This window comes from Malaya genurostris, chromosome 3, assembly GCF_030247185.1.
Source record: "Malaya genurostris strain Urasoe2022 chromosome 3, Malgen_1.1, whole genome shotgun sequence".
Classification (NCBI taxonomy): Eukaryota; Metazoa; Arthropoda; class Insecta; order Diptera; family Culicidae; genus Malaya; species Malaya genurostris.
In genome coordinates, this window is record NC_080572.1 from 130,555,326 (window position 1) to 130,582,734 (window position 27,409).

At 36.6% G+C, this 27,409-nt stretch overlaps 1 protein-coding gene across 3 annotated transcripts in view; it reads left to right on the plus strand.

Annotated features, from left to right (window-relative positions):
* Positions 1–5,721: 5,721 nt before the first annotated feature.
* The window catches only part of LOC131438889 (torsin-like protein), a 406,897-nt gene continuing 385,209 nt past the window's right edge, over positions 5,722–27,409 (plus strand). For 2 of the 3 annotated variants that reach the window (XM_058609266.1, XM_058609267.1), the window contains exons 1-2: positions 5,722–5,944; positions 6,004–6,124. In XM_058609266.1, the coding sequence (XP_058465249.1) occupies positions 5,746–5,944; positions 6,004–6,124 (320 nt within the window). In that variant the 5' untranslated portion in view covers positions 5,722–5,745. Of the gene's footprint in view, positions 5,945–6,003; positions 6,125–27,409 lie in introns of those variants that run through there. The other variant, XM_058609264.1, reaches the window with a different exon arrangement.

Sequence of the window (27,409 nt, forward strand, 5' to 3'; positions counted from 1 at the left end):
AATACGTCATGTTGCAATTGACACAAATATCGTTATTGTATGTGAATGCGTAAAAATGAAATATCCCTGAATCAACAGTCGTGCCACAAGAATATCGTATGCAAATCATAAGACCGTCTTATGAAGTCAAGAAAATTGGAATACATACACTCAGGCAAAATGAGTATTGAAAATCATAAGGCAAATCTTATGATGCATCAAAAATCACCATTTCACCAGATATAAATAATATTACTCTGTTATAATGTTTGTCAATCTGCAATATAAATCTCATCTATCACTATTATAGTTTTCATACGAACAACTCATGAATCCCACAGTATATGAGAGAAGTTATGTTTGTCAAAGAAATTTCAGACAATGAAAATTATTTAATCCAGGCCGTTCTTAACAACCGTTTTTAAGATATTCCGTGCAACAAATAATTTTAGGATATTTTGTAAAACAAGTAAAGTTTTTTTTGCCTTTCTCCATAGAAAAGTAATAGAATTCCTGAAGAAATTACTTTTGATCGAAGCTACAGAGACCCACAGAGTTATATACAATCAACTTGACAAGATAGGAAAAAGTTTTTGTTTATGCGCATGTGCACCTTTAGAAGATTTTTCTTTCTGCACAATTTTCTCAGCGATGGCTGAAATGATTTTCAAAAAAAAAATGCAACAGGGATCTCTATTAGGAATTCATTTACTATGCTGTACTAGTACCAGAACCAGTGTACATTTTCGTCGATAACTTTTGATCGAGCCGATAAATTTCGATGAAAATGGCAACAGAGATCTCTATTAGAATTCGATTGAACGTATTGCCAAAAGTGCCTTTTGTCATGACTCATATGAAATTTTTGAAAATGTGCTATGCCGTACTAGTACCAAAACCAGTGTACATTTTCGTCGATAACTTTTGTTCGACTCGATAACTTTCGATGAAACTTGCATTAGTATAAGGAATCGATTGAACGTATTGCCAAAAGTGGTCCCGGGTTGATAGTTCAATGCATAGGACGCTGGTCTTACAAGCCAGTTGTCGTATGTTCGAGCCCCGACCTGGAAAGATTCTTAGCGTCAGTAGGATCCATAGTACTAGCCATGCAATGATTCTGTACGCTATATGAATCGGCTGCGAGCTGACATGGTCTGATTCATGTCATGTTTACCCGCTATCAATTATCATTTTCCCGTAATATTCTGTTACGCACAACAACTGTATACGATTCGTGGTTAAACACTTTTTCTTTGGAAACTGAAGAAATCTTGCAGAACTAATTCTACCGATGAACTACGAAAAATCATTCGTAGGGATTTTTGTTCATTTCGACGAGTAAATGAGAAAGGACTTTAATTGTATTTATTATAATGATAATGAATACTAGTAAGTGTACTACAGTTCATGTATAGGCACCAAAATATTTTAGTGCATGAATTTTGGTTTAATATTCAAACCAAATGTGACACGCAGACAGCGCAGCAATCGTTTAATTCCAGGTACCAAAAAAAATTTGGTGCCTGACTTGATACAGACCCTGTCAGCTTGGAGCGATCTCAATCTTCAGTTCAGCAACGCCATCGTACGGCGTCTCATTCAACATGCCATGTCAATTGTATGGGTGCGTAGCCCTGCTATTTTGGCGCGTACGAATTTGACATTTCTCTCCCCTACTTCTATGTATGAGATTCAATGCGGACTCACCTGAGGGCGACATGCTCGCAAAAAAGGTTGTTGCCAATTATTTGTTCGCGAAATGTGAGAGCTGGATATCTTGTTAATATGATGTCTTTGCTTGATACAAAACATTTCACCTAAGCAGAGATGCCAGATTTGCTGATTTGTCTGTAAATCTGCAGATTTCGTATATAGTGCTGCAGACATTTTTTGTTGTGCAGACTTTTGCAGACTTTACACACTTTTGAAATTGTCGACCTTTTTTTTCTTGCTCGTCAAGTCAGTTTAGAGCAAATTCAGCAGCTAGAAGTTCTATATGGAAGATCTATAATAGAACAGAAACTGGAACAAACGTATCCCCAGCAAGCCGTTCTAATTTCATTTATTCGACCAGTTCTGTCAAATTTAAAACTGGTTCACGATGCCGTTCTATGTTTTGTATATTTGAAACACGAGTAAAACACTGCTGGGGCTGCTAGTTTTTCTTATTATAAAATCCCGATTTAAATTTTGTAACTGACATAAATTATGCATCTAGAACTAAAACACTCCTGAACATGCCCTTAGCGTGCCATATTTTATACAGAAATTGCTGCCAGCAAGGCATACTTGCTAACTGCAGATTTTTTATCGGACGGATATACAATCTTTTGCAACCCTGTCTGAAGCGGCCCTTACACGAGACAATATTATTGTCAATACAAGGAGTATTGACAATACTTTTGATCGTGTAATGGAAACCTCATTGGATTGACGAAAATATTGTCAAAAAAATCAAAATGAGTTTTTTTAAATCTTTAAAATCTGTGAATTTTGATAAAATCTTTGTTCTGTGACACAGAATCGGTGTGACAAAATAAGCAAAAAAGAGTTTCGTTCAATAAGCTAAAATTAAGTAAACCGTATTAACTTGAAATAAAGTCAATATGACTCAACTATAGAGTAAATATAACTCATCTTTGAGTATTTTTTTGCACGTGTCTTACGAAAACTACCTAAAGCCACTTTACCTAAAATTAGCTTATTGAACGAAACCCCCAAATTGGGTGGAATGTACTTAAAATTAGGTTGATTTGCGGTTCCGTGTGTGGTTTTATAGAAAAATCTGTGAATATGGTAACTCTGCTCAGTTGTCAGGCAGAGTTACCACATACACAGATTTTCCTGTAAATCCACAGATTATTTTTGCCTATTTTGCCACACAGATTCTGAACACAGAACACAGATTTTATCAAAATTCACAGATTTCTAAAGATTTTTATGAATATTTCACGAAAATGGCAGATTTTCAAAATGTTTTTCTCAAATTTTTACAGATTATGATCGAAAATATTGAACACAGATGGTATACACAGATATTTGAAGTTAAAACACAGATTTGAAAATGGCAACTCTGTTATCAGGTGTAATCTTATACTGAGCTAAATTTTCATTTTCACATTATATGATATTCTAATGATTTTTCATTATTAGCATTTCCATTGATAGCTACAAAGTTTATTAAACATCATGTCAAAAATATAAGATATTCTTATGAAACATAAAACTCTTCGTAACGTTATTTTTACAAGATTTTCATATAATGAATGAAATTTCCAGTCTGAGTCAAATTTATTGGCACGCCTTATAACGATTAATAGTTATCCACACAACATATATTAAAACAATTTATGAAGCGCACATTATATTCATTTCGAATTAATATAGATAGGTTTATCTATACCATATGACTAGTTTTATAAAATTTATATATAACTTTTAATGGAGGTCATCCCAGTTCTATATAGCAGTTATATATAGATCAAATGATTGCTATTTGATTGAATAAGTAATACACATAAGATTCAAATTAAAAAAATACTGGGATAATGGTGCTTAAGGGAATCAAACACAACAATAAAAATAATTGCCTTATCAAAAACTTATTGTTATATTTTTCGTATATAAAGAGTTTCATAATAAAATATTGTTTTAATATTTCAACTTACAACACTTATTTCTTTTAGAGTGCCTATAACCAGAGTGACGACATCTCATCCATAGTGCTGGCAACAACTCAAAATGCTTAATCCGAAATGTTGACAGTTTCGTTCGCTTTGTATATTGTATTTGACAGGTCGTTTGCTCGTTTGGAACAAAGCTGTCATTCCAAACGAACAGCTGTCGTCACTCTGGTTAAGGGCACTCTAATTTCTTTGGGACTGGCTGATTTTAGCGGATATTTACTGTCACCAGACGAATCAGATGCACTCCGAAAAGCTGATAATCGGAAACTACTCCTATTTTCGAGGATTCAAGATGTACTAGTCATCAGTTCCGTAATGGAGCACCTCCTGATATTTGCGGAGGAGACTTGGGATCCAGAAACTATAAATGAAAAATTTAAATCCTCATACTAGACAGACAGAGTAATGAAACGTACCGGATATTTATTTCAGGGGCATATCCTTGAACGAAGTTGAATGAGCTGCCTTGTCAGCGATTTCAAATAACAGAACTTCCTAAAAAATTGTCCGGAGCAGTCGATGAATATCGTGGACACAACTCTTTCTTTAGCTTCAAGCAGCGATTCACAACTATTCTTTTGTAAAAACAAACTCTATCTGTTGTTATTTTTTTCAGCTGTCTCGTTTTCTTCCTTGTTGCAGATTTGATGTACGCTGATGTTATAAGTTTTCATATGACTTTTATTAAACATAATCAGCATGCGATTAATAGAAAAATGTAATGAATATTAAAATTATATTGACTTAAGTTCTATCGACTTTTCACATAACTTGTATATGGAATTTTTCTCAATATTATAAAGATTATAAAGATATAAAATTTATTGAACATCATATAGATTTTATGTAGAGTTCCATTAAAGGTCATAAGTTGTCATATGCCTTTAGTGAAATACTATCGGCGTACGATTCATAAGACACATCCAATGAATATAAATTATGTAACGAGTTAGGTTTCATCGGATTTCAATATACATTATATGGAATATTCTTATAACTTTCATTATGGTAACGTCTATTTAGATTCAACGTACACTTTAAATAAAGATTATAAGTTTTCATATAACCTCTATGATTTATATTCTGCATACGATTCATATGACAAATCTGATGAATATGAGTAAGATTTTCATTTATAGGTTTTGCTTTTGATCAGAGATGCCAGGTCTGCAGATTTGTCTGTAAATCTGCAGATTTGGGGTATAGTGCTTCAGACATATTTTGTTGTGCTGACTTTTGTAGACTTTTGAAATTCTCGCAGACTTTTACAGACTTTTGAAATTCTCGCAGACTTTCGTCTATATTTACAGACTTTTGAAATTTCCGCGACTTTTTTTTTTTGCTCGCCAAATTAATTTTGCGTGTCATATTGCACAGTTCCCACCAAATCGAACTGCACAGTATGAAAGTGTGCTGGATCAGAAGTGTGATTATAACTGCAACTCTGTATAAAATGTTCAAAACGACCTATGTAATAATAAGAGATTCTCTTTGATTACTTTCTCTTTTGATTATTACGGCACTCTTAGCAATCCTTCTCTCCAATTATTTACCGATAATAATAACTAAAGCTATCATCTTTTAATCTGCTCTGGAGAAATTACCGAAAAAAGGAGGAATGTTTCGCAATAATCGAAAGAGAAAGTAAACAAAGAGAAACTCTCAATGTTACATAGGTCGTTTTGAACATTTCATACAGAACTGCTCTGTACTGACAGAACTCTGACGTCTATAACGACAACACAATCATATGGTTGTGTTTTTTCTTTTTTGCTCGTTGTCAAATTTGTAAGCAGGGTTGCCAGTTTTGAAGATATTGAAGAAAGCTGCATAGAAAAATTATTCTTTTCGTTGATTTTCTCAACTTTTTTTCGGCAACCATGATTGAGCAGAAAAGATTGTGGTTAATGAACTGTGTCAAAAGTTCAGCTTTGAAAGCAATCAGCAATACTTTATAGAGAAATTGCTGCCAGCAAGACATACTTGCTGACAGACCCTGTCTGCAGATATTTGAAATTTTTACCTGGCATCTCTGCTTTTGATAGGTGTAAACAAAATTTTTCATATAAAGTGAATTATGTTTATCAAAAACATTTTGAAGTACATACTAGCAATCGCATTGCTAGGTTGTTCACATGCTTTGATTGATCCACTTTCAGCAACAATTGTTACTGTAGTTGGAATTGGCTGGTTTAAATTTGATTTCCTGAAGGAGAATACATATTGCAAATTTAGTGAGTGTTGCTTGGCGCCTTATATTAAAAATGATATTGAAGGTTTGTTCATTAATTCATGGATCACTTTGATCGACTCTAATATAAGCACACAATTTTAGATCTACGTTGGCAAATGGAACATCGTCTATTTGGTCAGCATATCGTTCAGACAACTTTGGTGAATGCCCTTGGAGGCCATTATAGAAACATTAAAAATTCCCGAAAACCGTTAGTAATGAGGTGTGTTTTTTAAACGTAAGGTAACAATGGTCAGTCTGTTATAATCAGAGTTACGCTGTCAAAAGAGCTGTTGACGACGTAAATCAAGAATTAGCAATGTGACCGTAATTCGGTTTACTTGATTTTAAAAGTTTTGATCTCGTTAGTTTATGTTGTTTTCGCTTGATGCCAAACCTAACCCAGTTTTCACCCTAACTGCTGTCAAACCGTTTGTTTGATGCCAATTTTGAAGCTAGTTTCAACGTCGTTGAAATGAAAATCGAGTCAGTTTCGAACCTGATTCTTATGTCGGGTATGCTCACTTTCCTCTTGCTGAATGCGAACAAAACACAGCTCTGTAAAAAGTGTTTCATGAATCTATTCTGGGTTAGATTGTTTGAATTTGAGTTTCTTCGTATTTTGGACATATCTTTAAATTCAAAGCGACGACATATGCATTTTTATATACTAATACATTGCATTCGATATTAGCTATAAATTTTAGAAGAAATCAATTTCAACATTACTGGAAATGTCTCAATAAATTCGATATTTTCACAAAAATTTTAGAATATTTGAAGTATTCGAAGAATGCTGAATACCGATAAGCGTTTTTGTACACCAATTGATTGAATTTGATACCAGCTGTAATGTACAGGAAAAAATAGTTTAAATTTACTAAAGGAAATCCAAAAATTAGATATTTCACAGAAATTTTAGAATTAAAGTAAAATTAAACTTGTTTGACATTTGGCATGAAATTCATATCGAACATTTAGGCATTGTTGATCACACCAATCGATTGAATATTGCTTCAATTGAAATTTTTATCATGAAATTCTATTATATATACTAAAAATTTCAAGAAATTGTTCGTGTACCAACCGACTAAATCTACTTTCAGCTAAAATTTCAAAAATTTTCTATTTTATTATTTTTTTATTATTATCAAAAAATCGATATTTTCAAAGTTTTTAAAATTGAACAAGTTTTAGGCACTTACGTGGATTTGACGTATGTGCACGTCTAGAAATTTTGCTTACCAACTCAATGAACTTAGCATCGTGTAAAATTTTAGGAATTAAATCTTATATTTACATCAAAATCTCAAAAATCTGTATTTTCGTGGAAGTTTTCGAATTTAATATATTGGAAAATGTCAAACAAACATCTATGATCATTTATGTAGATTGAATTTGGTATTAGCTGAAAAAAATAATTATATCTAGAACTGAAAATCTAATACAATACAAAACTTCAGTGAAAATATCAATTTTTCTTCAGATTTTTGGTGAATATAATATATTTTCATTTTGAAATTTTGGCTGAAAGTAAATTTAGTCGGTTGGTGCACGAAAATTCTTGAATGTGCGCCAACCTCGTCTCGCCTAAAATTTTTTTCGAATTTATGTTTTCGGCCATCAGAATTGTAAAACGACTAAGTGGTTAACGTTTCTCTTCAGAATTTTTATGATTACTTAACCTACAATCAACGGAATTTGACACACATTTGCTTTAGTACGAAAAAAATATCACAAATAATTAATGTGAAAATGTGAAATACTTATGTTAGGCAAAAATCGAGCAAATGTACAGATTCTCATCTCTAATTAAACAGTTTCTCTTCTAGAGTTGTTCATTCGGTAGAGTAGGATATATTTACAGTTAGTATTTAGACCACGTAACCAAAAGTTCGAAAAAAAATTGGCTGAAGCAACATACAAAGCATTCATAAGAGTCCGTTTTTAAGGAATTGCTCATACTTGAATGTTCACCCGACGCAACAGAAAAAAAAACTTTGAACCAGTTCCTAATACAGTTTTTGAACAGCGAGAAAGTATCATCAGAACTTTTTCTGTACGTTCAATTTGCCAAAAAGTGATACTCAAACATTGATTTTTATTGCCACTTATTATGTGCGCTTAGTGTAATCTAATTCATTCAAAAGCAAAATGAAAGATTAATCTCTTACTTTGACTTTAGAGCTTCTACAGCTAAATCTTTTCATTGATTTATTAAAAAAATTTCTGATTTGTTAAACTCACGTTCACAATGGCCAATATTATTCATCTGACTTCATCACACTCCATCCTTTAACTGGTGAACGATATCAGAACTTTTTCTTTCGCCTACACTGCCCATACTCGCATATCAGTCCCATATCGATTTTCGCCAATTTTGAGTTAGCTTTAGGAATGCAATCTATCCTCAATACACTCTCAGAAATTGCAATAAAAGTTGAGGGTTTGTTCAGTAAAATGTAAAAAAGTATCAACTCATATCAGTCCCATTCAGTGCAAATTTCAATACACTGAAGTCTTTTTTTATGAGAATTTACGTACCGCATAAAACATACCGCATAAAAACAGACCGCATAACTCTGAAAATTCGCATAAAAAAAACTCCATAACTCTGAAACTTCGCATAAAAAAACCGCATAACTCTGAAACTTTGCATAAAAAAGACCGCAGAAGGGAAACCGCATAACTCTGAATTAAATTAATTTAACTTCCATCTTGATGAATCTTTTGGTAGGAAATATTGAGATCTGAGATGGTTCTCGTGTGTGTCTTGTTTCGGCAATGGGCCTGGCTGGACTTTTTGGCTATCTTTCTACCGATTTTCGGTGTCGTTGTGCTGACGGTGTCTCGTGCATTCATATCGGGAAACAGACGACAGGTCCTCGATGTTGCTCTCGTGTGTCTTGTTTCGGGAAGAGTTGCTCAGCAAATGGTAGGAAAATGAACCATTTAACTTTTATATGGATGCTCTTGTATAGATGCAGACATCTCGCGTTCTGATTGGCTGGTGCTGTCATGGGTTTAATCAAACAGGTTTTTCAATAGTGTACTATTGAAAAACTTCAATATTGTTGTAATACACGTTCAAGTTGAAAATTTTCGATTCTATTGGTAGTTAGATTATATAAATCCTTCTACAGATCACTGAGCTATGAGCTTTCAAAATACGAGAAAGGCAAACGCGCCTTATGAATTATCTTCTTTGTTACTCGTTTATACCAAACATTTCAGAAAAGTTTAATTTTGAACTATTTGAGAATATGTCACACAACTGAAAGTTTTATCATAAAATTGTGATCATATTTCCGGTGGCATGTAGCAAAAATTATGTTGATTCATTAGATACAACAGGAGATATTCACGATCAAAAACATATCACTCTCTCAGAGGGTAAATTTTGAAAAGGCGCCCCATAGTAAAGTAAGTCGTATTCACGACAAAAGGTTACGCGGTTAGTTTTGCATTTTTAAATTGACACCCAGCATCGTATACTGAAGAGTAAGCAAAAGCGACAATCCAGCGAGCGGACGCATATACAATCCAGTCATCACCTCACCAGACGAGCTACTTGTTTCAACTAGGCAAAGAAATATTTTGCAGCATATATTTATCGATTTCTCTTCATACTACGCAGAACGATGCTGTGTGTTTATGCATGACGCAAAGCCTCCTATGTCGAACAAGAAATTGACGTCATTTTGTACAACTGGGATTGGTGGATGAAAACATAGGTCGATTCTAACCATTTTTTCAATAGTATGCTATTGAAATACTACAACGACGTTGCCATACATGTTTAAGCTAAAAGTTTCCGAATCGATTGATTGTTAAATTATATCAATCCATCAACAAATGACTCAGTTATTAACGTTCAAAATTATGACAGAAAACGGGTTACGCGGTCCCGTATAGCGAAGAGTAAGGCATTTTTAATGCCAAAGAGTTTTGAAAAAATAGTTCAGATATAGTCAGTCAAAATTAGCGTTCCCACTTTTTTACCCCCTTGGTTGGTATTCAAAGTGTTAAACACTCTTATGTCGTTTTCGTTTTTAAATTGCACTACGCCGGTGTAGCGAAAGCTGCCCTGAAACCGTTCGTTTTTACCAATTGCACTACACCAGTGCTACACTTTTTCTGCACCGATATCACTGGTGTAGCACTCATCAAAAGTTCGGTGTAGCTCTGTGCAATGGAATCGTTTATTGTAGTGAAGGGTTATTGTTTATGTTTTGATAATTTTTGTTCGTTTAGTCATGTCATGGTGTAGCACCGGTGTAGTGCAGTTGTAAAACGAAAACGACATTAGGGTATGTTCAGGAGAGTTCTAGTTCTAGATGCATAATTTATGTCAGTTTTAAAATTTAAATCCGGAAATTATAACAGAGGAAACTGGTAGCCCCAGCAGCGTTACTCGTGTTTCAAATAAAGAAAAAATAGAACGGCAACGGATACTAGTTTAAATTTGACAGTAGAACTGTTGGAATAAAAACTAGAACGGCTGGCTGAGGATACGTTTATTTCAGTTTTAGTTCTATTAGAGAAAATTCAGCAGCTGGAAGATTTATATGGGAGATCTATAATAGAACTGAAACTGGAACAAACGCATTTCCAGCAAGCCGTTAGGGCATGTTCAGGAGTGTTCTAGTTCTAGATGCATAATTTATGTCAGTTTTAAAATTTAAATCTCGAATTTATAACAAAATAAACTAGCAGCCCCAACAGCGTTTTATTTGTGTTTCAAATATAGAAAAACCTGTTTCAATCCACCTAGTGGTGTAATGATGCCTTTCTCATATTTATCATAACATCAAAAATATTACTGTGGAATTCTCAAAAACAACTGTTCATTGAATAGAAATAGGAAAGTTTGTTCAGACTTAATCTAACAAACTCTACAAATCCTGTTTACCCTGTAGTTTCGGAACCGGAAGTAGTATCCACAACAAATTTAGGAATTCCGTATGAAACTGTAAGACTTTTCCTTCAACCTTTTACCAATATTACACACTAGTAGCAGACATCCTTAACCGTTACGATTTCTTCATAGCGTGTACGAAATTGAACAAAGCACGCATCGTTTTTATTTTTTTTATAATTATTTATTGTAATATAAGATAAAATTAAATTATTATGATTTAAAGGATTTAAAGATGTCACAAGTGGTGACTTTTCAGCCCTAATATATACATGATTTGATTATTACCATGAGGACATCATTTGCTTCCGCAATTCTGAGATTTTTGTGTAGGGAAAATTCTAAACCTGATTGTATTGTGTAATGGGGAAAAGGAACTTATATACTAACTTACTAACTAATACAGAGAGCGTATAGATTCAATTGAAGATTGCATCGATTTTTGTCGGAATTTGCTTATAATATTATGTGACATTACATCTAATGGTTCTGTATTTGTGAGTCTGTGTAACTCATTTGTACTAAACCAGGGAGGACGCTTCAACATCATTTTTAGAATTTTATTCTGAATCCTTCGAAGCGTTTTCTTCCTGGTGGAGCAACAACTTGACCAAATTGGTACTGCATAAAGCATGGCTGGTCTGAAAATTTGTTTATAAATTAATAATTTGTTTTTTAGACAGAGCTTAGAATTTCTGTTTATAAGAGGATATAAACATTTAATATATTTATTACACTTTGCCTGGATTCCTTCAATGTGATCCTTGAAAGTGAGTTTTTTGTCATACGTTAAACCTAAGTATTTAGCTCGATCAGACCATGTCAATTCCAAGCCATTCAATTTGAGAATGTGATTATTGTTTCGTTTAAGAAAAGAAGCTCTTGGCTTATAAGGAAAGATAATTAATTGCGTTTTTGCTGAATTTGGTTCAATTTTCCATTTTGATAGATAATCACTGAAAATATTTAAGCTTCTTTGTAGGCGACTGCAGATCACTCTTAGATTTCTACCTGTGGCTAACAGACTTGTGTCGTCACAGAATAGCGATTTCTGACAACCAACGGGTAGATTTGAATGATCAGAAGTTTATTATTGTATATTATAGTAAAATCAACAGACATTGTAGTCCTAATGATAATTTCTAATACTAACTAAAAAATTTGCTTGAATTGTTTTCCGTGAAAGGTTGAAGTCAAATCCAGATGATACACGATTGAACGATTTTTGCAAGCCTATAACGGCACCGTTTGTTACGGAGAGCACGGGGACGAACATTGATATTAACCTCACGGAGCAAAGCGGGGCAGTCAATCCTATCATTCAAAATATCAGCTATCATCAAAGCACGCGACAGCTCTCGTCGTACTTGTAGTGTGTCAAGACCAATAAGCAATCCGCGACTTTCATAGCTAGGCAGTTGATGTGGATTATTCCAAGGTAATCGTCGAAGAACAAAACGTACGAATCTACGTTGTATAGATTCTATTCTATGAGATCCATTAAGGTAAAGAGGCTTCCAGACTACTGAGCAATATTCCAAAGTAGAACGAACGAGTGTACAGTATAGACTCTTCAGGCAATAAATATCATTGAAGTGCTTAGCCATTCTAAATATGAATCCCAAACAGCGTGAAACTTTCGCAACAATGTAGTTAATGTGCTGTTTGAATGATAACTGCTCATCGAGAAAGGCACCAAGATCTTTGACGCATGTCGATCTACTAATCATGAATCCTTCAAGATAATATTCGAATTTGAACGGTAACTTTTTCCTTGTGAACGTAATGATTGAGCACTTTTCGGGATTCAGTATCATATGATTGGTTTTGCACCAATTCGCAAAGATTTCCAGTTGCCGTTGAAGGAATGCCGCATCTTCTGAGCTGCGGATGGTATTATAGATCTTGAGATCATCAGCGAAAGAAACTCGTGGTCCATCTAGACAAAGATTTACATCATTGAAGTACAGTAAGGAAATCAAAGGGCCAAGATGACTCCCCTGTGGAATTCCAGACGTTGCAACAAATTTTTCGGAAACACAATCATCAATTTTGATAGTAAGACGTCGATTGCTGAGATATGATTGTATCCATTGAATGACGTTAGCACCAAAGCCGAGTCTATTTGTTATTGTGATGTCATGATTGATTTTATCGAAAGCAGAAGAGTGATCTGCAAGGAAGGGAATAATCGTATCTATTTTCACTCGGCTAGCACTCATAGACACGTTTCTACCTGATGCGAGTCACTCGATTTTATTCGTTCATAAGTGTGCTTCTGCCGAACACCCAATTGCCTCAAGTAACACCCGATCGGCAAAGCGCAATAGTTAATTCTCTCGCATTTATTCTCTCTTTCATTCGTTATGGAGCGCTGCCATTTGAATTCTGCTTAGTACATGTTCGGTTTTAATCCGAACCAATGATGAGTTAACTCGCTCGGCAATCCGAATATTTGCAAGTATTTTGAATCGTGATTCAAGACGATCCATTCTTTTAACGCTCTGGAGTATAATGAAGGCAGGCGCAAAATAATCGTATCCGTGGGGTGATTTCACGAGCCGACGGGAAGTTTAAGTGCATTTTTGATTCATGCTGCAAATATGTGAAAAAAGTTGTTATTTTCTAAATTAAAGCGACATTATTTGCAGTTTTCACGATGTTGTTTCTAGTGGCCCGCTCACCTAGAAAATTTATGATACCGTATTTTCAGGTGATTGTAGTATCTCGATTTGCTATATTTCAGTAGAGGCTTGACAGTTGCCGAAAGGAACTAACATTTTCAACTGAAAACCTATTTTATATGCACATTATATTTTCAACTTTTGTAACAGCATATTACAAGAGAGCAAAAGAAATGAATGAACAATGTTTGCTTCAATCGATAAATAATTATAAATCATGAATGCAAAATTGGAAAATTAGTCTTACAATTCTTTCGGAGATATTCCCTTTGCGCGTTTTCTCGAAACCGTAAGGGAACACACGATAACAATAAAACTACTGGACCAAACTGGATATTTTGCTTTTCCCTATAGAGAGGTAAAAGAATTGCTGCAAAATCCGACTTTCAAACGGATCCTCCGAGTCCCATTTTTCAGAAATGGTTGAACCGATTTCCGCAAGCATCCCGTTTGAAAGCTACTAACAGATATTGAGTGGGGGGTAATATAAATATAACACATATCGGAAAAAAATAGAAATAATTCTTTATAATAACGCATGCGCTATCCAAAATAATAAACATTTCAACTGTTGTTGTTTACAAATCAGCGGAAACATTCTGTTAACAATATTATTCCTTGTATCTAAAACCCTGAATCGTGATTTTTTAATAGTCTAAAATTATTAATATAACCGCTTGGTGTATGTTAGTCCCATCAGCACCCAATAAATTAAAATTCGATGAACATATCCCAATTTTCGTCTAATATGTCAATTATGGTGTTGTTTAAGTGAAACTAAATTTGTCCTCTGGGGTATCAGAGGAGGAATCACGTACGGTGATCAAGCGGTGATCACCAGAAATTTAGAAATCACAGAAGGTGATCGTGTATCACCAGTCTGGTGATTGGGTAATGGGGCAATAATTTTTTTTATAATATGACTAAGGAAATAAAGTTTTCCAACCAAAGTTTTTCCTATTCAAACTAATTTATTTCAGTGTCTTTTTATCGAAAACTTCGAAAACTAAACTGAATAGAATGTCGTAATCATTCAAGAATTCAATGAAACTCAAAAAAGCATCAGTACTTGACAAGAAGTGATGATCCATAAACTCGAACGTGATAATAAAATCATAATCATTCAAAAACATTCTCACTATTATCAGTCATGCAGAGATTCTCACTGAAAATGCTGAAATTCAATATGGTGGGTGATGTATTGAAAATCAATTCAAATCTGATCTTAATATGCCACTCTGTGATTAAAAACAATTATAATGACAATTATAACTTCAATCACGAAGCATGTTTCATGCAGAGTAAATTGCAGGTACATTTTTTATGCAGGTTTAAAAAAATATGTCACTATTGCTTGCATTTCATACACCGAAGTAACAGGAGCGGAGAGCGAACACAAACAAGCGCTCAAACCAGCCCGGTGGAAGAGTGCTGTAGCAAGTGTTATCGTAGCCAACAGGCTTCTCAGTAGAGGGCTGGTTCAAGTGCTGCGCACAAATATTTGCACTCTTGTTACTTCTATACACAAAATTCATGCTAAATAGCGTTTGGTAATAAAGTTACTTAGGCCATGAGATTTAATCAACCCTAGAATTAAAACAAAGTCCTTTGTCTCTATAATCAATATTCAGATTGTATTGTTTTTTCGCTGTATCCTATTGCGCATATTGCTATTGCGTACTGGACTTCCGACATCTGAATATCATCATCTGCTAGTGCAAATCGCTGCATGGCTGATAATAGTGAGAATGATCATTCATAATCATGTGTGTATTTAAATAATATTACTGTAGTGATATTGAAAGGAAAAAAATTTTCCCCATACTTAGCGGAGGTGGACTAGGTGATAATTGTGCAGCACTGATCAGCACCCAATATCAATCTCAGGAAATCAAAAACATTTCGTTAACATTATAATGCAAACACTGGTGGTATGAAGATTTTTCGAAGGAAGGTTTTCCCAGTGTTACTTGTTTGATCTTCCTGAAATGAGTCAGAATATGCATTGATTGATATGATTAACAGAAATGCATAAACTGTTGCTTGAGAAGATTGAGCAAGCAACAAAGGGAACAACTGCTTTGGAATATTATGCCTATTGAGAGGTTTTACATGAAGATACAGTTATGATTATGTCCAGATTTCCAAAACAAACTTATATGAAATGCACCATCACACCACTAGGTGGACCGAATCAGCATGCCTTGCAATAACACGGATTATGTGAAACCTTATGCATAAGCGCACTGGCCGTTTCAACAGATTGCTGGAATCATTCGAACTGTTCAATTACAATGATGAAGCTCTACTTTACTTGAAAATCATTCCGAAGTGAAGTCGATGATCGGCGGACAAATTTGTTAGAGTTGGAACTAATTGATTTCCTCATTCGTCAACTAACAATCTCATCTTATTTGTCTTAAAAGACCTAATTAACTCTGACTAGAATAGCACATCAAACTTGTAACATGTTAACATAACTGGCAATGTAACGATCATCATAATGCACATTGCCCTTCAAGCAAAAACTTATATTCAGCCGACCGAACTCATCATGCAATCTTGCCATAGCCAGTTTTTTTTCCACCCTACCCTACAACAGATCGTTTCGATCTAACTCCTGCTGAATATATCCAGTCACACTTGTCAATCGTTCGGATTTTCGATTGCACACGAACAGTTGGTTCATTTTTACGAACGAACATAATCGCTTCCGATGATGTTCGCTGGCACTCTTTAACTCATGCATTGGCAATTGGGTTCGTGTTTCAAAATTTTGCGATTTCAATTCTCTTATTCTCCGCCATCGCACGCAGTATGATACCGAACGAGTTTGAGTGACTCTTATGTATTATTGAGTACGCAATGGAACGATGATGCATAGTGAAAGATGATCGTGTGTATTCAGGGTGATGATTGATTTTTTCCGTCCTTGGTGATCTGTATAGATAACGTCCGTCTGCAACCCGTCTGACATAGCGTTTGTTATGTAAGATGTTAAAGATACGAGGTTAGTAGCTGTTGAACGCTTCAACATAAACCCGTGTTAAGTATCATCAATGTACTGCTTGCAATGGTTAAAAATTTGAGTCAGAATGACTTTTTCGAACAATTTAGGAATTTCGCTAAGAGAAGTGATACCGCGGTAGTTTTTCATATCGCTTTTGCCGCCTTTCTTGTAAACCGGATACATAAACTTTCCATAAATCCGGAAACACTGCTCTAGGTAATGAGGTTTTGAATAAACGATAAAGTGGTGATATTATTCCAGCCGAACATTTCTTCAAAATAACTGCCGGTATGCCATCTGGTCCTAAAGAATTCGAAGACTTCAATCCAGCGATAGCCATCTGTGCCGAATTCAAGTCTATGTAAATGGAGTGCAAAAAGCAATTAGATACCGGAACGTTGATTGCCGCTCGTTCGATTTGTTGTGTGGGTAATGCTTCAGTAGAGAAAACACGAGCGAATTGTTCCGAAAAGTGCTGGCAAATTTCTTGAGTACTCGAACCGGTACGCTCACCGAATCGCATTAACGATGGCAATCCAAACTCCTTCTTTTGCTCATTCACGTGCTTCCAGAAAGGTTTTGGGTTAGACTTCATCCTATGCTGTACCTGCTTTAATTAATTGGCATGGTAGCGCTTCACGATTTTCTTGTATAACTTATTTATCTGAATATAATTATTGCGCAAAACGTAACCTCCATACTTGGAGTATCGTGTCAGAGCAGCTCTTCTGGATGTTTTCAGATGTTTCAATTCAGCGGTTAGCCACGGCGGATGTTTGGAATGTCGGACGGATCGTTTCGGAACAAAGTAATCAATCGCGTAGATTAGTACATTGGAGAAGGTCTGTACAGCTGCGTTAACATCAAGTGAATATATTATACAAGATACCCTGCGGAACACCTGCTCGTACGGGTAGCAATTCAGATTTACAATTCTGATAGCTACCCTGAAGAGTACGATCAGTTAAATAATTTTGAATCATTTTGACTAAATAAAGAGGAAACTGGAAATCAGACATTTTTGCTATTAAACCTTTGTGCCAAACACTATCGAATGCTTTTTCTATGTCTAGAAGAGCAACTCCAGTGGATAACGCAGAAGATTTATTTGCTTTTATCATGTTCGTTACTCTGACAAGTTGATGAGTAGTTGAATGTTTATGACGAAATCCAAACTGCTCTAGTAAAAAAATTGAATTCTCATTTATTTGAGACATCATTCTCAACAAGATAATTTTTTCAAAAAGTTTACTGATAGAGGAAAGTAAGCTTATTGGTCGATAACTTGATGTTTCTGCTGGGTTTTTATCAGGTTTGAGGACAGGAATTACTTTAGCGTTTTTCGATCTTTTTGGGAAATAAGCTAATAAAAAACACTTGCTGAAAATTTTAACCAGGAGTGTCAAGGCAACATCGGGAAGATTTTTAATAAGAATATTAAAAATTCAACTTCTTTAGCGAAATTTTCATTTCGCAAAAGAGTAAATCTATGTGTAATTTCTTTTTGTAAATCCTTAACTATGTTTTTCAGGATCGCGAGAACGTTGATATTGTCGTCGACGAACATTCTTCAACCGAATGAGCAGTTGAAGATTGTCATCGATGATAGGAGAATTTAATTTAGTTTAAGCTTTGGAAACTGAAAGATTTCTTGCTTCGATAATGTAATGATTCAAATTATCAATGTCGATGTCCGCAGAATTTTCTAAAATAGTTTCACGATTCACATTATTTTCGATGTGAGATCTGTAATCCAACCAATTAGCTCTATGATAGTTGAATATAGAACTAATTGGATTAATTATAGCTTCGTTGGAAGGTCTGAATGTTACAGGAAGATGATCTGAGTCAAAGTCAGCATGTGTAATCGGTTCACTACAAATGTGACTTTGATATGTTAGAACTAGATCAATTGTAGACGGGTTTTTCATGGAAGAGAAACAAGTCGGATTACTGCGATGAAAAACTGTGAAGTAAAGAGCTGAGAGTTGATTATGAAGTATTTTACCATTACTGTTATTTTGCCTACAATTCCACTGGACATGCTTAGCATTTAAGTTCCCTATTACAAAACATTTCGGTCGATATCTTGTGAGTTTTTGCAAATCGCCTTTAAAGAAATTTAATTGTTCGCCGGTGCATTGGAATGGCAAATATGCTCCAGCGATGAAATAAATCCCATGAATGGTTTCAACTGCGATTCCCAAGCTTTCAATAACTTTAGTATTGAAAGAATGTAAAATTCGATGTTTAATTTGCCGTTGGACAAAAATGGCAACTCCACCACCCATTCCAGTAAACCTGTCAAATCGATGAACCACGAAATGTGGATTGCTTTTCAATTTGACATTTGGTTTAAGAAAAGTTTCTGTCACAATAGCAATATTAATTTTGTGAACTTTGAGAAAATTATAAAATTCATCTTCACTCGATTTTAAAGATCGAGCATTCCAATTTAAAATATTCAAATAATTACTTAACATTACTGTTAAATTTTAAATTCATTATAATATTATTTGCAAATTGCCATCCGATTTGAAATGCTTCAAAATGTGATGAAGTCGAATTCATTCGGATGATCATTTGAAAAAGTTGATCTTGTATGTAGATCATTTTATTTTCAGTTATATCGTCTAAATCGACTTCATTTAAAGAAGCAAAGAAGATGATTTGGCCGATTTACCTATTAATAAATTGTTCTGTTAGAAGATGAACTGCAAGGCGTTCCTGTGTTTTGATTATTTACATTATAAGAATTAAGTGGTAGTTTTCTACCTATTACCAAAGCGTAACTGTCTTTAGAAGAAGATGATGACGAGGTCGATCTACCTGTCAATAAATTGTTTTCGTTAGAAGACGATTTGGAAGACGAACCTGTTTTTTGTTTTAAATTCGAAAAAAAAATGGCGGGTAGGTAATGTCAGAGGCATAACTGGATGTCGTGAATACGAAAACAACTGACATGTTCCTTAACACTTCCGAATATCAATTAGTTGATCAATTGTATGAATTATGCAAGCACATTTTTCCACATATTTCGCAAAAACAAAGAAGGCTTCCCTTGATCTAGATTACTGTGAATTACACACAGCGAAAAGTGCAAAACTCAAATCAAACAGTTCTAGATTTGCACTAAACTGAGGATATTTCCCTTCCAATTGCGAATAACAAATCCTAATAGTTCTTTAGAAAACTTTTAGAGCCATTAGAACGGCTGATTTTGTGTAATGCTCTCCACCGTTGCTTTTTCACCAATGCAAACAACTGGCAGCTGTGAGGTAATCGCTCTTGTCTAGCGAAACTAGCTTTGCAAACGACACAAAATACATCGGCTCGCAGTGGCGATAGAATCCAAACTGATCCAATTTTTGTTGAGTGGTTTGTTTTTACCTGATGTCGTTTGTAGCTTTTTCACTAATGGGCGGTTATAACGGATATAAAAAAAGCAGCATATAGAATTTTAATTTCGATTATTTTTAATTTCGAATTTGCATTTCATTGAAAGAAGCTATTCGGATGCTGTACGGGATTCATTCCTGAATTTCAGAAGGACCAAATTTTGGAACTCACTACGATATTAAACACTGTTCAGAACGCGTTCTGATTGGCTGGTGTTTACATGGGACAAATGAGACAGGTTTTTCAATAGTGTACTATTGAAATACTTCAATGCTTTTTGTATACACGCTTAAGTTGAAAAATTTCGATTCTATTGGAAGTTAGATTATATAAATCCTTTCACAGATCACTGAGCTATGAGCTTTAAAAATACGAGAAAAGCAAACGCGCCTTACGAATTATCCTCTTTGATACTCGTTTATACCAAACATTTCAGAAAAGTTTAATTTTGAATTATTTGAGATTATGTCACACAACTGAATATTTTATCATAAAATTGTGATCATATTTCCGATGGTATGTAGCAAAAATTATGTTGATTCGTTAGATACAACAAGAGATATTCACGATCAAAAACTTATCACTCTCTCTGAGGGTAAATTTTGAAAAGGCACCCCATAGTAAAGTAAGTCGTATTCACGACAAAAGTGCCTCAGAAGAATTAGGCGTGGCATTTGTAACGGTTTTTTTGATTTTACTGTATGTTTTGTAAATTTAAGGTCGTTTTTTAATTTAATAACATATTTTAAGGCACATTGCGTTAAGCTATAAGATGCCGAGGGCATATGTTTAAACTACTTAAACTAGATTTTTTTTTATTTTCACACCATATCATTTTGATGGAGGAGATCAGCTTTGGGAGATCTAGTCTTCAACGGGTGGTCGGCGGTGGCTGGCTGGATCTTGTACGCTGGAGTAAACTGGCACGACGTTGGTACGCATCACTGTTGGTCGCATCTTTTCGTTCGTGTGGGTCCGCGGAAAACACCCCCGACTACGGGGAGCCGGCTGATGGCCCGCATAATCATCGACTTGAGCGGCTCTCCGTGGTGGTGAATTTTGTGGAAGAGAAGGAAAGAAACAGAGAGAAGTTTATGTTGTTGAAAAAGGTGGTAAGGGAGCGAAACTACTTAGGTCAGCGATAAGATCTAATTAGTTGACATCGAGATGGTGAAGAGACGGGGACGGGGGAGCAAAAATTAGTGACAGCAGAAAGATCTTGTTAGTTTTTCGATGAAGATGGTGGACAGATGACAGTTGGGGAGGTTCGAGCGGATGTTAGGGTCGAGGTTGAAGGAGGATGTTGTGGAACCCTTCAGCAGATCAGACTTGTAAGTTAATGTTCTTTATGAACTGATATAAGAGCAGCATATAGGGAAGGTCTCGATGGGCCAACACGTTTCGTACTGGGACCATGGGTGATATACCTCGGGCCCGAATTAGCTGTGATCTGGCGCCACAATACTCGGTACATACCCAGACAACATGTTCAATGTCGTGATAACCCTTATCGCATGTGTAGAGACCACTCTCCACAAGCCCGATACGCCGGAGGTGCGTATCCAAGGTGTTATGATTAGACATGAGCCGGGACATCACACGAATAAAATCCCGACCCACATTCATCCCTCTGAACCAAGGTTTCGTCGATACCTTTGGGATAATGGAGTGTAACCATCGTCCCAGTTCCCCATTACTCCATGAAGTTTGCCAACTTTCGAGCGTCCTTTGACGAGATACACTGAAAAATTCGTTGAAGCAAATTGGTCTTTCATAAATTTCACCTTCTAATGCGCCCACCTTAGCCAACGCATCTGCCTCTTCATTGCCTGGAATGGAACAATGTGATGGGACCCAGACTAAGGATATTAAATAAGACCGACCAGATAAAGTTCTCAAATGTTCCCGTATTTTCCCCAGGAAATATGGGGGATACTTTCCTGGCTTCATTGCCCGGAGAGCTTCTATTGAGCTTAGACTGTCCTTGACAATGAAGTAATGGTCTTTGGGCAAGGTTTCAATGATCTCAAGGGTGTACTGAATAGCAGCTAATTCTGCGACGTAAACTGAAGCCGGATCACTGAGTTTGTAAGAAGCGGTGATCTTTTGATTGAAGATGCCGAAGCCTGTGGACCTGCTGATGTTTGATCCGTCAGTGCAAAACACCTTTTCACAGTTGACTGTTCTAAATTTATTATAAAAAATATTTGGGGCCACTTGAGGGCGCACGTGATCCGGGATTCCACGAATTTCTTCACTCATGGATGTGTCGAAAAACACAGTAGAATTAGAAGTATCCAAGGAATGAGCACGGTTGGGAACAAACGAAGAAGGGTTAATATTCTGAGCCATGTAATCAAAATACAAGGATATAAAACGGGTCTGAGAATTAAGCTCGATAAGCCTTTCGAAGTTTTCAATCGCCATCGGATTCAAGATATCGCATCGGATTAGCAATCGATATGAGAGATCCCAGAATCGATTTTTCAACGGTAAGACGCCCGCGAGCACTTCGAGACTCATCGTGTGAGTCGACTGCATGCAACCTAAGGCTATACGCAAACAACGATACTGTATTCTTTCCAGCTTAATGAAATGCGTATTCGCGGCGGAGCGAAAGCAGAAACACCCATATTCCATTACGGACAATATCGTTGTTTGGTACAGCCTAATCAGGTCTCCTGGGTGGGCACCCCACCAACCTCCGGTTATTGTACGAAGAAAGTTGATTCTCTGCTGGCATTTCTGTTTCAGATATCTAACATGACATCCCCAGGTGCCTTTGGAGTCGAACGAGACCCCGAGATATTTAAATGTGAAGACTGAGCTATGTTTTCACCCCCTAGTTGAAGCTGTAGTTGTGCTGGTTCTCGCTTCCTTGAAAATACAACCAGCTTAGTTTTCTCCGTAGAGAACTCGATACTCATTTGAAGAGCCCATGTTGACAAGTTATCGAGGGTATCTTGTAATGGTCCTTGGAGGTCGGCAGCTTTGGGTCCTATAATAGACACAACGCTGTCGTCGGCAAGTTGTTTTAGCGTGCAAGATGTATTGATACATTCATCAATGTTGTTTACGTAAAAATTGTATAAATGGGGGCTTAAGCATGAGCCCTGAGGAAGACCCATGTAACTGAATCGTATTGTCGACAAATCACCATGCGCGAAATACATGTATTTCTCGGACAATAGATTATACAAAAAGTTATTCAAAATTGGTGAAAGACCATGCTGATGCAACTACTCAGATAGGATGTTTATGGAAACTGAGTCAAAAGCCCCCTTGATGTCTAAGAAAACTGATGCCATTTGTTCTTTACGAGCAAATGTCATTTGAATTTCTGTTGGGAGCAACGCAAGACAATCGTTCGTTCCTTTGCCCCTGCGGAAACCAAATTGTGTATCTGAAAGTAAGCCATTAGTCTCGACCCAATTGTCTAGACGAAACAGAATCATTTTTTCGAACAATTTCCGGATACAAGAAAGCATAGCAATCGGCCGATACGAATTGTGATCGGAGGCTGGTTTTCCTGGTTTTTGAATGGCGATAACTCTTACTTGTCTTCAGTCATGTGGGACAATATTATCCTCAAGAAGCCTGTTGAATGAATTCAATAAGCGGCTTCTAGCAGTTAGGCAAATTTTTCAACAAGTTGAATTTGATTTTGTCTAACCCCGGAGCTTTATTGTTACACGACAAGAGCGCAAGTGAGAACTCTACCATCGAAAAAGGTGTTTTGTTTCTGTTTAATGAGGCGACGCGCATGATCGTATGTTCCGGAACAGAGTCAGGACATACTTTTTTAGCGAAATCGAATATCCAGCGATTAGAATATTCCTCGCTTTCGTTCATGGTGTTATTGTTGCGCATTCGTCGGGCTGTGTTCCAAAGAGTGCTCATCGATGTTTCTTTTGTTAATCCGTCAACAAACCGTCGCCAGTAACCTAGTTTTTTTGCTTTAACTAAGTTCTTCATTTGCTTTTCTAACGCCGCGTAATTGCGATAATTATCAGGTGTTCCATATTTTCTAAACTTTTTGAATGCTAAAGATCTTTCCGCGTTCAATGATGAGCACTCTTTGTCCCACCACGGGTTGGGAGGACGAATGTTAGTATTCGCGCCGGGTACACGTTTCGTCTGAGCTTAAATCGCGGAGTCGAGAATCAAGCCAGCCAAAAACGTGTACTCTTCCTCCGGAGGAAGTTCTTGTTTTGTTTTGAGTTTCTCAGACATCGAATTAGCGTATTCTTTCCAATCAATATTTCGTGTGAGGTCATACGAAACAATAATTGTCTCCGATGGTCGTAATCCGCATTGATTGAAATTACGATAGGTAGATGATCGCTACCGCGGGGATCAGGGATCACCTTCCACTTGTAATCCAGCCGTAGTGATGTCAAGCAAAGGGATAAATCCAGCGCACTTGGTCTTGCTGGTGGTGCAGGAATCCGTGTCGTTTCTCCCGTATTAAGAAATGCCATATTGAAGTTATCGCAAAGATCATAGATCACGGTTGATCTATTGTCATCATGAAGAAAACCCCAACCCGTACCATGTGAGTTGAAGTCACCTATAACTAACGTTGGTGCGGGAAGGAGCTCAATGATATCGCTTAGCCGACGATGCCCAATCGAGGCCCTTGGAGGAATGTAGATGGAAGCAATGCAAAGGTCTTTGCCTTTAATTCTGACCTGACATGCGACAACTTCAATACCTGGTATCGATGGGAGCTTAATTCGGAAGAAGGAATAGCACTTTTTGATCCCCAAAAGTACTCCTCCGTAGGGATCATCTCGATCCAAGGTATCGATGGGAGCTTAATTCGGAAGAAGGAATAGCACTTTTTGATCCCCAAAAGTACTCCTCCGTAGGGATCATCTCGATCCAGGCGAATTATGTTAAAATCGTGGAAGTTGAGGGTTACATTTGAGGTCAGCCAGGTTTCACACAAAGCAAATGCGTCGCATTTCAAACTATTTAAAAGAACTTTGAAGGAATCAATTTTCGGAAGGATACTTCTGATATTCCACTGTAGTACAGTGATTGCATCCTTAACCTCGTTCGATGTATTAGCCATCAAAGGATACAATCTCTGAAAGAAGGGGCCATTTTGCAGTCAACTGCTTCAAAAATGTTTTAATTGTTGGCATAAATGTCATCAACAGACTCTTGAGAGGATCAGTGACATTGAAGGTTCTAAGAATCCAGTCCACAATGTTAGAGAACTTCAGTATTCCAGCACTTGATTGATTCTCAGTTTGTATTTTGGGGGTACTCGGGGTTTTTGGTGTACCGGGAAGTGCAGGAAACTCTTGGTCTGATGCTAAGTTCGCTAGACCAGGAGCCTTTTGCGTCGGTTTTTGTATTTGTATTTTTTTTGGTCCCCGACTATTTGTATTTTTTTTGTCCCCCCAATGGATATCCTTGGGCCTTTACAAGGCAGTTTAGGAGATGAGATCGTCCTTCTTTTCCTAGAACCGCTAGGCATAGTAAAGGATGATCCCTCTTGAGGGTCATCGGAATCATTCTCGTCGGTAGGCAAACAATCAAAGAGATTCATCGATTCGACAGGTGGCATGGTGTTCTTCAGCATCTCTGCGAAAGTTCGTTTGGAACGTTCTTTAAGAGATTGCTTCAATTTTTCTCCGCGCAGTTTGTACGCGGGACATGAATTCAATTCATGTGGGTTTTCCCCACAGTAAAGACACTTTGAAGCTTTTTTGCCACATGATTCGTCTGCATGTTCCCCCCCACATTTAATGCATCTTTGCTTATTGCCGCAGTAGGTGGCTGTGTGACCCAGCTGCTTGCAATTGGTACAATTTATTACCCGCGGGACAAATAAGCGTACAGGTAAGCGAACCTTGCCCAGAAGGACGTAATTGGGAAGAGCAGATCCAGCGAAAGTTACCCGAAATGAGTCTGATGAAGAATAAGTTTTTGTCTTCTGCAATTTTTACTGAACGCAATTGTTTGCAGTCCAGTATTTTAACATTCTGAAGAGCAGGATCTCTGAAACAGACAACCCCACTCTTCAGAAGGTATTCGCAGGTCAAACTCGCCTCACTAATCACGCCGTCAATCTCCACTTCCCGAGCTGGTATGTAAACGCGGTAATTCCTCGTAAAGGCATCATGGCGAACGATCTGATTTGCCTGCTCGAGGGTTTTCACGACAACTTTCAACTTTTTCGCTCGAACTTTTGCTATCTGGATAACGTCCGAGTAGTACTTAGCCAGCTCACTTGATATTTGCATCAAATTGAATGATTGTTCTTTTTTGGACGGGAAGTATACCACATAGGGCCCCGTAGAACCGGTTGGCCACACGCGTGTGCGAGAGGGGTTATCAGGGGAAGATAAATTATCCAGGAGTTCTATGCCATCCATTTTTATGGAGAGATTATCATTTGAGGGAGTAAGTAAACACACGCTTTATTGAGATATGTTGAGATAAACGGGTAGAATGATAAAAACAAAACACTAGGATTATACTTAGCTAGACACCACTAATCCAGTTCAAGGTCAGCAAGATGATTGTCTCCGCTGCTAGTGTGCGGAACCTTCGCACGGGAACAATCACTAGCACCAAACAAAGAGCTAACCCTCTTGGATACACAATAGAATAACGGAAATTTTTGATCATAGGCACCGTCTGATCACTAACAGTTCGGCTGAAAAGTTCGTATCGTTTAATAGAAACACACATTTTTTTGCCAAAATTCGTTTTTATTATTCAACATAATTGCCATCAGAGGTGATACAGCGATTATAGCGATCTTCCAACTTTTCGATACCATTTTTGTAGTACGATTTGTCCTTTGCCTCAAAATAGGCCTCAGTTTCTGCGATTACCTCTTCATTGCTTCTAAATTTTTTACCAGCGAGCATTCTCTTGAGGTCTGAGAACAGTAAAAAGTCACTGGGGGCCAAATCTGGAGAATACGGTGGATGAGGGAGCAATTCGAAGCCCAATTCGTTCAATTTCAGCATGGTTTTTTGTTGTTGTTTTTGATCGACTGTGAGCTCACGCGGCACCCATTTTGCACAAAGCTTTCTCATATCCAAATATTTGTAAATAATATGTCCATCACGTTCCTTTGATATCTTTAGGGTGTCAGCTATCTCGATCAACTGCACTTTACGGTCATTGCAAATCATTTTGTGAATTTTTTTCACGTTTTCATCGATAACAGCCTCTTTTGGACGTCCACTGCGTTCATCGTCTTCGGTGCTCATATGACCAGTACGAAATTTTGCAAACCACTTACGAATTGTTGCTTCGCCCGGTGCAGAGTCTGGATAACACTCATCAACACACGAAATTCCTTTTTTTCCTTTTTTTCACAATAACAAAAGTAGCTTCACTCAAAATGCAATATCTCACAAACTAATAATCAGACAGCTGTCAAATTTATACACGTATCTTTTGAAGGTTGGTACTAACTGAAAATGGTATGGATTTAATTCTAGTGGCGCCCTCTCATAGAAAACGATA